This window comes from Mastigoproctus giganteus, chromosome 1, assembly GCF_048544385.1.
Source record: "Mastigoproctus giganteus isolate SK-2022 chromosome 1, ASM4854438v1, whole genome shotgun sequence".
Taxonomy (NCBI): Eukaryota; Metazoa; Arthropoda; class Arachnida; order Uropygi; family Thelyphonidae; genus Mastigoproctus; species Mastigoproctus giganteus.
In genome coordinates this window covers 190,054,446-190,067,129 of record NC_143575.1, presented here as the reverse complement: position 1 = coordinate 190,067,129, position 12,684 = coordinate 190,054,446, and the positions used below count along the sequence as shown (strand labels likewise).

Sequence of the window (12,684 nt, the reverse complement as noted above, 5' to 3'; positions counted from 1 at the left end):
GAAGGACAGGGTGGATGCCCTCGAAGAAACTAAACTGAGGGGCCCATCAAGCTATCAGCTGCCCACATCAACGCCAGAGCTTGCATTTGGGCATCGCGTGACACAGAGACAACCCCCGAGGCAGAATGCGCTGGTCCCGAAGGAACTAGTAGTTGCTGGCGACTATATTGTCAGGGAAACGGGGAACATGCTTTGTAAAAAGGATAGGACCAGGGTATGTCTGCCAGGGGCAAAGGTTGATGACATTGTAGAGCGAATATCATCTTTTAAGGGCACAAAAGGTGATATAGTTGTACACGTTGGCACTAATAATATTAAGAGTAGGAGACCGGCAGAATTACTTAACAAGTACAGGTCACTGTTGAACAAAAGCCGAGAATTAGGGTTGAATTTGAAAGTGTCTGCAATTCTGCTCAGACACGATAGGAGGGAGTATATGATGAGAGCCTTGTTGATCAATTCGGCCCTGGAAAGATTGTGCAAGGCTCAAGGGGTAGAATTTTTTTCAGCCTGGACTGTACTTGTTAACAGGAGAGATTGCTTCTACAGGGATGCGATACACTTAAATCGAAAGGGTGCAAGAATATTTGCTGATGCTATCGAGGCAGTGTTAGGTGGGTCGGAAAACTGCTAGCTTGGGGGGAGACAAAGACCAATAGATTGACAGTAGCCACTGGCAGAGGTGAAAGAGATTCTTGCACTGCTTCTATTAGAATGAGCAGAAGCCTGAAAGACAAGATGCATGGTATTTCAGAGACTGCTGGGAGCCATTGCAGTACAAGTAAACACGTGGGTTGTGTTAGGGTAGCTAAGAAAAACAAAAAGGTGCAGGTATACTTGTGTGTACACCAATGCTAGGAGTTTAGTAAATAAATTTGATGAATTTGGGGTATTGCTCAAGGCATCAAAGGCGGATATTGTTGGGATATCAGAGACGTGGTGTCACACAGATATAAGGGATGCAGAACTGCAATTTTGGGAGTACAACGTCTACAGAAAGGATAGACAGGATAGGAAGGGGGGAGGGGTTATGCTATTAGTTAAGAAACACATAAAAACCAAGGAAGTGAAGCCAGTCAACATCGCCGGACAGTGCAGTGTTGAGTCAGTTTGGTGTGACATAAGCATTGGGAGATCAAAATTGAGAGTAGGAGTGTGCTATAGGCCTAATGACTCTGATGAGTATAATAAGGAACTGTACAGGGAAATAGAGTGGGCCAGTAAATCAGAGAGTCTTATAATGGGAGATTTTAATTTCCCAGATAATGACTGGAATTTGGGGGCTGGTTACTCACACACTAGCAGAGCTTTTGTGGATTTATTGGATGATTGTTTTCTACATCAGCATGTTCGGGAGGCAACTAGAGGGAGTAATACTCTTGATTTGATTATCAGCAGTGATTCTTCATGCATTAAGAATCTGCAGATAAATGAACCACTAGGTGGCAGTGATCACAGTGTGCTGAAGTGGGATTTACTCAAAGAGGTAACTACCATTAGGGGTAAAGGGAAGGGTTATTGCTTCCGTAAAGGCAACTACGATGGACTGAGACAATATTTAAATTCTATACAGTGGGACCAACTGATGATGTTACCAACAGCAAATTCAAAATGGGAAGCATTCAAAGAACTTATCTTGGAAGCTACTAGGCTTTACATACCAACTAAGAAATATTGTTCAAGGTTTAGGCCAAAATAGATGTCAGATGAACTAATGAGGCATATGACAGAGAAGAAAAATGCATGGGATACTTACAAATTAACACATGACACAGAAGCCTATGATAGATACAAGTTGATATGCAACCAAGTTACAAAGGAGGTTAGGCAGGCGAAGGCAGATTACGAGAAATCCTTGGCAAGGGATGCAAAGAAAAACAGCAAAGAGTTCTTTACTTATGTAAACTCTAGAAGGAAGGGGATGAATCAGATTGGTCCACTTGATATTGATGGGTCAACTGTTGATGATCCTGCTCAGGTAGCTAACAAACTAAATGAATATTTTGCATCGACATTCACACATGAGGAGTTATTCAGCAAGGGGTATGCCCGAGGTGTATTCAACTCTAGCAGTAAGCTACAGAATCTTGAAATAACTGGGAGTAAAGTGGAGGAGAAACTGTTGAAGATAAACACAAGAAAGGCACCTGGGGTGGATGGGATCTATCCAGTTATATTAAAGGAGGCAGCAAAGGAAGTAAGCAAACCCTTAGCCATAATTATGAGAGCTTCCTTGGACTCAGGGGAGGTACCCATAGACTGGAAATGTGCAAATGTGACCCCAATTCACAAAGGAGGAACAAAGGCTGACACAAGTAATTATAGACCTGTGAGCTTAACTTCTGTTCCAGGAAAATTAATGGAGGCACTGGTTAAAGAAGCACTGCAGGATCATTTAGACAAGATTTCGGTTATAGCTCAGACACAGCATGGTTTTGTTAAGGGGAAGTCTTGCCTGACCAACTTGATTGGATACTATGATGCAGTCACAAAAGAACTGGATGCAGGGAATAACTTTGATATTATATACTTGGATCTTAGAAAGGCTTTTGATACTGTTGCACATGGAAGACTGCTACACAAATTCGAGCATTGTGACATTGGAGGCAAATTGCTGCTATGGATAAAGGGGTGGTTGAGGGGGAGAAGACAGAGAGTGGTAATCAATGGACACTGCTCATCGTGGACTAATGTTATTAGTGGAGTCCCTCAGGGCTCAGTGTTGGGTCCATTATTGTTTTCGGTATTTATAAATGATATTGATGATGGTATATCAAGCTTAATGTCCAAGTTTGCAGATGATACAAAGGTTGGCAGGGTTGTCAAGGACACTACTGACACTATGCTGCTGCAACAGGATCTGGAAAGGTTGAGCAGATGGGCTGAGAGGTGGCAAATGAAGTTTAACATTGACAAATGTAAAGTACTACACATGGGAAATAGCAACCCCAGAGCAACGTATCAACTCTGTGGTACTACACTGACAGTGGTAGAGAATGAAAGGGACTTGGGGGTGGTTGTGCAGACAGATATGAAGTTCTCTGAGCAGTTCAGACGGGCTGCAAGAGTAGCTCATGGAGTATTGTCAATGATATACAGGAATTTTTCCAGCAGGGATAAGGAGGTGATTATTCCATTGTATAAGGCAATGGTCAGGCCACACCTAGAGTACTGTATACATGTCTGGAGGCCTCATTTCAAGAAGGATGTAGAGCTGCTGGAACGAATACAGAGAAGAGCAACAAGATTAGTGAATGGAACAAAGGGGTGCTCTTACGAAGAAAGGCTTAAGTTTTGCAAATTACAGTGTCTGGAGACTAGGCATCAGCGAGGTGATCTGATAGAGGTGTATAAAGTCTTGAATGATTTAAGCATGCTCAATGCTGATGGGATTCTTCCTCTAGCTCAGAAAAATCACCGGAGAGGGCATAAATTCAAATTGAGGAAAGACAGATGTAGGATAGACTTGCGGAAATTTGCCTTTAGCCAGCGGGTGGTTGGTTGGTGGAACAGACTTCCATCTCTTGTGGTGGAGGTTGATAGCCTAAATAAGTTTAAGGCTCAGCTGGACAGGTATTTTGAACGAACAGAGGGGTGAAGTGGAAGTGGGGTTTTTTTTTTTTTTTTTTTGGCTGATGCTGCATAAGCTTGCTTTCCTGCATCAAATGCCTCTACTAATGCTAATGCTAATGTCCGAGTTAGTCCGATAGGCCAGAGGCAGGATTATAGTTGCACATTTTCTTGCCTCGTCTTAAAGCATGAGCATAGGTCAATTTGGAAGAATGAGAAAAATCTTTAGATGCGTTTTCGTGGTACAGTTGAACTTCCCAATAACGAATTCGATAATTCCAACGAAAAAATTCGTTATAGAGATTAGCATTAGTAGAGGCATATGATGCAAGAAAGCAAGCTTATGCAGCATCAGCCAAAAAAAAAAAAAAAAACTTCCACTTCACCCCTCCATTCGATCGAAATACCTGTCCAGCTGAGCCTTAAATTTATTTAGGCTATCAACCTCCACAACAAGGGATGGAAGTCTGTTCCACCAACCAACTACCCACTGGCTAAAGGCAAATTTCTGGACATCTATCCTACATCTGTCTTTCCTCAATTTGAATTTACGCCCTCTAAGGTGATTATTCTGAGCAAGAGGAAGAATCCCATCAGCATTGAGCATGCTTAAACCATTCAAGGCTTTATACACCTCTATCAGATCACCTCACCAATGCCTAGTCTCCAGATACTGTAATTTGCAAAACTTAAGCCTTTCTTCATAAGAGCAACCCTTTGTTCCATTCACTAATCTTGTTTCCCTTCTCTGTACTCATTCCAGTAACTCTATATCCTTCTTGAAATGAGGCCTCCAGACCTGTATACAGTACTCAAGGTGTGGCCTGACCATTGCCTTATAGAAGGGAATAATCACCTCCTCATCCCTGCTAGAAAAATTCCTGTATATCATTGACAAGACACCATGAACTACTTTTGCAACCTGTCTGGACTGCTCAGAGAACTTCATATCTGCCTGCACAATTATCCCCAGGTCCTTTTCATTCTCTACCACTGTCAGTGTAGTACCACAGAGTTGATACGTTGCTATGGGGTTGCTGTTTCCCATATGTAGCACTTTACATTTGTCAATGTTAAACTTCATTTGCCACCTCTCAGCCCATCTGTTCAACCTTTCCAGATCCTGTTGTAGCAGCGTAGCGTCAATAGTGTCCTTAACAATCCTGCCAACTTTTGTATCGTCTGCAAACTTGGACATTAAGCTTGATATACCATCTTCAATATTATTTATAAATACAGAAAACAATAATGGACACAACACTGAACCCTGAGGGACTCCACTAATAACATTAGTCCATGATGAGCAGTGTCCATTGATTACCACTCTCTGTCTTCTCCCCCTCAACCACCCCTTTATCCATAGCAGCAATTTGCCTCCAATGCCACACTGCTCCAATTTGTGCAGTAGTCTTCCAGCACATTATAGCCTTAGTTGCTAATGCGCCAATAAAACCCCAACAGCAGTCTTCCATGTGCAACAGTATTAAAAGCCTTTCTAAGATCCAAGTATATAATATCAAAGTTATTCCCTGCATCCAGTTCTTTTGTGACTGCATCATAGTATCCAATCAAATTGGTCAGGCAAGACTTCCCCTTAACAAAACCATGCTATGTCCGAGCTATAACTGAAGTCTTGTCTAGATGATCCTGCAGGGCTTCTTTAACCAGTGCCTCCATTAATTTTCCTGGAACAGAAGTAAACTCACAGGTCTATAATTACTTGTGTCAGCCTTTGATCCTCCTTTGTGAATTGGGGTCACATTTGCACAACTCCAGTCTATGGGTACCTCCTCTGAGTCCAAGGAAGCTCTCATAAATATGTCTAAGGGTTTGCTTACTTCCTTTGCTGCCTTCTTTAATATAACTGGATAGATTCCATCCACTCCAGGTGCCTTTCTTGTGCTTATCTTCAACAATTTCTCCTCCACTTTATTCTCAGTTATTACAAGATTATCTAGCTTACTGCCAGAGTTGAATACACCTCTGGCATTCCCCTCGCTGAATAACTCCTCATGTGTGGATGTCGATGCAAAGTATTCATTATACAGAGAATATTTCATTATACAGAGAATATCTTTTTTATTCGAAACTGTTATCTAATTAGAAAATGAAAATGAATCTGCATTTATTTTTAATGTATTTTATTTCAAAAACATACTTATTTAAATTACGTTTACATAATTTTCACTGGTAAGTATCACAAATTTAAAAAAAATCTGTAATTTTCATTTGCACAGTACAATTAAAAAAATTGTCTGATTCTCAAAGAAAACCTCACATTTGTTCAGAGCATTAAAAACATTATCAGGAACATTTTCACAAAACTGTAGACCCATACGAACCATTTTAAAAGTGTTAATCATTTCTTTGCAAGTTGCCTTTTCTACAGGTTGTTCTGATACATCTTCAGCGTCATCGGTAATTTCTTCATAATCATGGTCGCATCTAACACTGTTCAGCAGTATTTCATCTTCATTTGGATATTTTGCTGTGATCTACATAAACATAACTATCCAGTGTTATTTCATTTTCGATGTTTCCGGACGATTCTAGTAATGTCCAAAAGTTTTTCAGTTGTGAAAGGGGCAGTTCATCTTGTTTATCCAGTTGTTATTCGACTTCTGTATTCAATGCAAATCAAAAAACAATCTTGAATAGTGTATTCAGTGACATCATTTGTCCAAACTTTTGCCAGTTCAGAGATGCAATCTCTAAGGTTAATTGTAACCTCCAAATTTCTATTTTCTGATAACACATTGACAATCTTCATTATTATTCTCTTTCAATAATGAAATTTAAAATTTTTAATAATGCCTTGGTCCATTGGCTGGAGTTTTGAAGTTACGTTTGGTGATAAAAACAACAACTTAGCACTTTTAAGTTTGGCAGAAATACTGGCAGGATGTGCCGTTCAGTAGTCAGTTACCAACCTGATTTTCCTTTTTTCTTTTGTTATACGCTTGTCTAGTTTTAATATCCATTCTTCAAAAATATCGCTTGTCATCCATGCTTTTTTATTAAAGGTGTAGTCAACTTCCAAAGATTTTGTGCCTCTAAAACATCTTGGGTTTTTTGATATTCCGATGACTAAAAGTCTTAATTTTTCACTTCCTGTCATATTTGCTCCAAATAGCACAGTGATTCTTTCTTTGCTTTGTTTTCCGCTAAAACATTTATCATCCTTAAAGGAAGTGTTCTATTCAGTAAACATTTAAAGAATAAACCCATTTCATCAGCATTTTCATATTCTTCCAAAATCTTCTTTAAGGTATTGTTCCTCCAAATGTTGCAATCTTCTCCTTACATTAACACTTTCTCCACAAATAACCTTTTCCACAATTCTGTGGCGCTTCTTAAATTTATCTAACCACCCAGTGCTCACATTAAATTCTGTATGTCCCAGAGACTGTGCAAATTTCAGAGCTTGTTGCTTAATTATTAGTCCCAATATTGGTATATTCTTTTCACATATCATTTGCACCCACTTTTAGAACATTTGTTCTAAAACATCTTTAATAAACATCTTTATCAGAGTTTATCAACATCTTTGTATATACACAACTTAATTCGCTTCTTGTCTGCTCCTCCTTCAATTGCATTTAAAATTGATTCTCAATTTTTTAAAATCGTAGATAAACTGCTTGCAGGTATGCCATATTTCTCCGCAACATCTTTTTTCTTAAAACCCTGGTCAATATCATAACAATCTTTGCTTTATCATTAATACTTAAACCCTTTCTCTTCGACATTGTTTCCGCAAATGTAAAAATTACTCTACTGCAGCTCTTGCCCACAGAGTAGTACTCTGTGCTCTTGCCGATACATACATCGCAAACTTCACTGTGCTGGCCATATTAGTGAATTGTTAGTACAGCCTACTCAATGACGTTCGCTTGCGAATTCAACAGTATCACGTGACCTTTCCTATCAATCACTTTAAAGAAATATACGACTTTTGTGAATTTCTTTTATTCTGCTTTCATTCATATATACATGAAAGAAAATTTATGATTAATGTATGCTGTATGTTACTTTTCAGAAAAAAAAAAAAAAATACAAGAGCATACAGTCTAGAAATAAAAAAAAAAAAAAAAAATTCATGAAAACTATCTACTGGGAGTCCAGTTAGATGAGAACGGACATATCATATAATGATTGACAGGAAGGTCACGTGGTACAGTTGAGGTAAGAAGCGAATGTCACTCAGTAGGCGTTACTAAAAACTGACTATGGTAGCATTCTATGTATTGCCGCTGCAGCATGCTAAAGTTTACCGCAGCGAATTTCGTTTTCCCCTGAGCCAACATCAATTTACAAATCTACCCTATTTATTGTGAATTTTACGACCACTTTTAAGAAAACCCATTTGGTTTAATAACTCTTAACAAAAATGAAATAAAGACCCTCCTACGGGCATCAATGGCCACAAGCATTCACTAAAAGGATGATTAATTCCAGATGCTAATGTGCAATTGCGGAGGGAAGGAGGCCATATATTTGAGCGGCTGTTTAGCAGTTACTGCTTGAAAATCTTCAAAAATGCTTTTACTAATTATTTAAAAAATTCGTTAGGGAGAGACTAACACTTCGCTATATGGGGTTAATTTTACATGTAATTTCGTTTCAAGGTGCAATGTTTTGCGAAAAAATTCGTAATATAGAGAAATTTGTTAAATAGAAGTTCATAATAGAGAAGTTCCACTGTATTTAACTCTTGTTGAGTTCTTCTGCTGTGACCTTAAGCTTTTCTTTTTCAATTATCAAAGCAGTGGTAATTGTCTTCATCTCATACCATTTCCCTAAGACAAAATTGATGATAGCTGATTTGGTAGCCTTGTTAGCTTCCTGCGATAAGTATGCTACCATGTCTCTCTTCAGATGGGCTCTGAAGTGAGACATGGTAGCATTATGTTGCTTCACATAAGGATGAGCATTCTGGTATGCTGCCTTCGTGTGAGTCATGCATCTCACTTCCATCCATCTATATTCCTGTTTTTTTTTTCATTCACACATAATTTATACAATCTCAAGGTTATATACATCAATTTATAAACAAAATTTATACACAAGATTATTTACATATATTAAAAGCTCTCTGTATAAATCTTAGTTCACATATGTGTCTGTGTTTTCTTGTATCAGGATGGCTCCCAGGCATAAGCCCATCTTCACCTTGATAACCTGTGTTGTTGTAGAAACTACATAGCCAGCCTGAGAATTTTTTAGAATAAAAGTATGATCTGGGCACTGTATGTGCATATAGCATGAATACCACACCCACAGGAAGTAGTGCAATACCAATGGATGCCTGAAATCCTGCTCTCAGGTCGTCCAAACCTTACAACAACAACAAAAAAAAAAAAAAAAAAAAGTGGTAAATAAACTGAGAGGCCAGACATGACAACAAAATTCAAGTCTAGCCTGCCAGAATCCAGCTGAAAGAAGATCACCAAGAACCAAGGAAACAAAGGTTCCAGGTTCAAGGTTCAGGGTCAAGATCAAAATTCAGTGATCACAATCAATATCAAAGTTCAAAGTACATCCAAACTAAGCCTAGCACAATGAGCTGGGTTTCAATGCATAGCAGATTGCACTACAGTTCGTCTTTTGAAGACTGCAAATGAAAACTCCTGGAACATGTTGAACTTATCAATGTCCTCAAGAAGGACAGACACATTATCTTCATTTAAATTTAGAATGCCAGTCAAGAGAAGTCGATGTTCCTCTGTGTACTCTACACAGATGAGAACATTACATGTGTCCATGTTTCATGAGCCCTGCAAAATCTTGCTTACAGTGATTAAGTAATTTCAGTTTTGGTTTATGTTTTTCTTAATTTGTTATTAGACTGTACTCACAGCACGAATGCAGCAATTAGCTACATATCATTCTCAGCATTAAGAATGCATAAATCCACTCTCTAAGAAGATAGGCCAATCTCAAGTTTATAACAATAATTGCATATATCCTTAATCATACATTAGAAGTAAAAAACAATAAAACATAACACATTAATGTGTGATACTTAATTGTGGTCAATGGCACTGACATTAATGGGATAAAAGATTATAAAATAATTGAATGCATATTTCATTTTAATTACTTTATGGACAGACACAGGCATAGATACACATTGAAAAGTACTTCAGTAACTTCTTTTTGCCAAAGTAAAATGTTTAAACCATAGACAAAGTAGTGAAAGAGAAAACAATAAATATACTGACAAATAAACAAACAAATGTTCAATAAATTAATGATATTTATTGTTTGTGATATTAATAATAACGTATATCTTATTTCCTATATTATACTTATTCTTATAATTTTATTATATTTTATGGTTATCTTATTATTAGTGCTGCTTTTTTTTTTAAAAATTCCAAGATACAAAATGATAATGATTATTAATTTTTAATGAGCTATTAAATTACAAGTGAGAATGAAACTAATATAATTTTTGACATTCCGCTGAGTGTCATTCTGTCAATTCAAAGGAGTTTTTTTTTTTTAGGGGAGGGACTAATCTTATGTCATGAGAATATTTATGTATATACATACCATGTAAACACCATGCTGTAAATAATTCATGGGAATATAATAAGATTAACAAAATTACAAGAAGCAGTAAAATTTCAATAACAAATTCTAAAAGTAAATTAAACAATCTTATTTATTACCTTTTGACTATTAGAAGCACTAAAAACATGCAAAAGATTAGAGATGATTTGTGATGCATTAGCACCAGGAGCATATGGCTGGGATGGCACAGGAGGTAAGGGCGGCTGATTAATAATTGTAGAAACTGGAGATGGGCAATCCAGGAGACAATAATGACACAATGTGGCTAACCCCTCTATTAATGTGAGCAAATAGTCTGGAGGAGCTTGAAATTGATCTTGTTGTTCGTGTAAACCTTTGTTACCACTGTTATAAGATATTTAGAAAAAAGTTAAGTACACAAAACATAATACAATGCAAACATTAAGTTCAAAAAAACCAAAATCACCTCTACAACTGATAATCCTATGGGGTGGGCAAAAGGACAGAGAGCAATGGTCCTGGAGTAATATATATGGCTACCAGTATCTATGTTGTGAAAATTGGCTTTTATAATGCCAAAAAAGTGTATAGCCCAATTTTAACGATGGTGCTAATATACTGGCTGCTAAAAGTTAATACAGGAAAGATCTAAACTCCTATAGCCATCTTGGGGTGTTGTATCAAAGTGCAAAAAGAATTTAAATTATATTTGTAAAGCAGTGAAATATATACGATAATAAATACGAAATAAATACGATACGGCAAATGCAGCAAATGTAAGCAATTCCAATGAAATCCCTCTTTCGCATGATGTTTTCAAGAAATACAATATTTTAGTCTTTTCAAACAAAAGGTTTTGTTAAAAATATTCAAAAAACAAAATTATTCTTTACCACAATAAATTACTATAACTATATGCTATATTGAATTTTATTTTCAAAATAAAATTCAATATTGCAATTTAACATGGTATATCTTCAAATAGGCCTCTGGGGTTGGGAATATTCATGTTCACAATAACTGCACAATCCTACACCAACCATTATTAAATAAATCAGAGTTGTGTTGTATTAAGATAATAATGATAAAAATGAAATGAAATAAATAGAATCAATAATATAATTACACCGGATAAAACTGATAAAATAAGATAACTGTCTGTATAATAAAAAGATAAAATTTTAAAATACAATAAAATAAAACAATGTAGATAAAACACTAGATAAAAAGCAATAAAATACCAAAGCTTTCAGAAGCATCCGCCTCCTTTTTCAACAGTGAAGCTTATCGTATAGTACAACGGTGGGCAAATACGGCTCTTCATTGAGTTAAGTGCGGCTCCCATTGAAAATTTAAAGCCGTTTTTTTTTTTTTTTTATTATTTCAGAACTTTTTTCACTGAATCTTGTTAAATTAACTAAGTAACTAATATTTTGTTATACGGATTTTATGTTGTGTTTATTTATTTTTTTTTTTTGTCTAGATATTTTGCTATTTTTATTTTGATTATAAATAAATCCGCGCGCATTTACACTGCTGGTGCCATCAGCGGACTTGTGCGTTAAAAGTACGAAAAAAATTTAATTTTCCCGCGCCGTAAATTAATTTAATTATTTTGTTTCAATTTCAGATTGGAATTAAATTTATTTAAATTTTTTGATAACATGACCTCAGAAAATATCAAAAAACGAAAATACGAACAAGAAAATATAATCTTTCAAGAAGAATGGGTAGAAAATTTTGCTTTTATTGAAAATAATGGAAAGTCGTGTCTTAGTTGTAAAGTTACAACTGCAAACTACAAAGTAAGCAATTTACATCGACATTATGAAGTAAGTCATCCCCACTTTTCAACTCAATATCCACTCAATTCAAAGTTGCAAACAGAGAAAATTAAGTCCTTGCAATCTGGTTTTCATAAGCAACAAGGACTCTTGTCTTCTTTTAGTCGCGAAGTTGACAGAGCAAGCGAAGCTAGTTTTTGAATAGCTTGGAATATTGCTCGTGCCAAAGTCCATATGGAGAAGGAGAATTTATTAAAAGAAACTTGGAAGAAGTGGTTAAAGTTGTGGATCCAGATAATACAAAACTGCATAAATTGATCGCACTGGTTCCTATGTCACGCCGTACAAATGAGTGTCGTATTGGTGCAATTAGTAAAAATGTTGAAAATAGTTTGATGTATGATTTGAAAAATTGTACAGCATTTAGTTTAGCTCTTGATGATTTTTTTTTTTTTTTTTTTTTTTTTTTTTTAGGAGCATTAGCGACTAAGGCCATATTGCTCCGGAATATGCGGTGGTCATTCCTTGACCTTTCCGCATCCTCCGTATTTGGTGGTGACGGGCTCGAACCCCGGTCTAATCAAGAAGCGTGTGCTACGCACTGCTGCTCCTTCCCACCTGGCTACGGAGGCGCCAGCTCTTGATGAGTCTACAGACATTCAGGATGTTCCACAATTGGCCGTTTTTGTCCGCTATGTATCTGCAGATGTAAATGTGAAGGAAGAAATGTTAGACCTAGTGGCCCTTATCGAAACAACTCGCAGTATCGATGTTAGAAATGCGCTTGATG

At 36.8% G+C, this 12,684-nt stretch overlaps 1 protein-coding gene across 1 annotated transcript in view; it reads right to left on the bottom strand.

The window, feature by feature from the left end:
• The window catches only part of LOC150091387 (protein DOP1A), a 519,845-nt gene that overhangs the window by 204,706 nt on the left and 302,455 nt on the right, over window positions 1–12,684 (bottom strand). Inside the window, exon 15 of the mRNA XM_090390176.1 lies at window positions 10,248–10,494. Coding sequence (XP_090246302.1) covers window positions 10,248–10,494 — 247 coding nt within the window. The remainder of the gene's footprint in view (window positions 1–10,247; window positions 10,495–12,684) is intronic.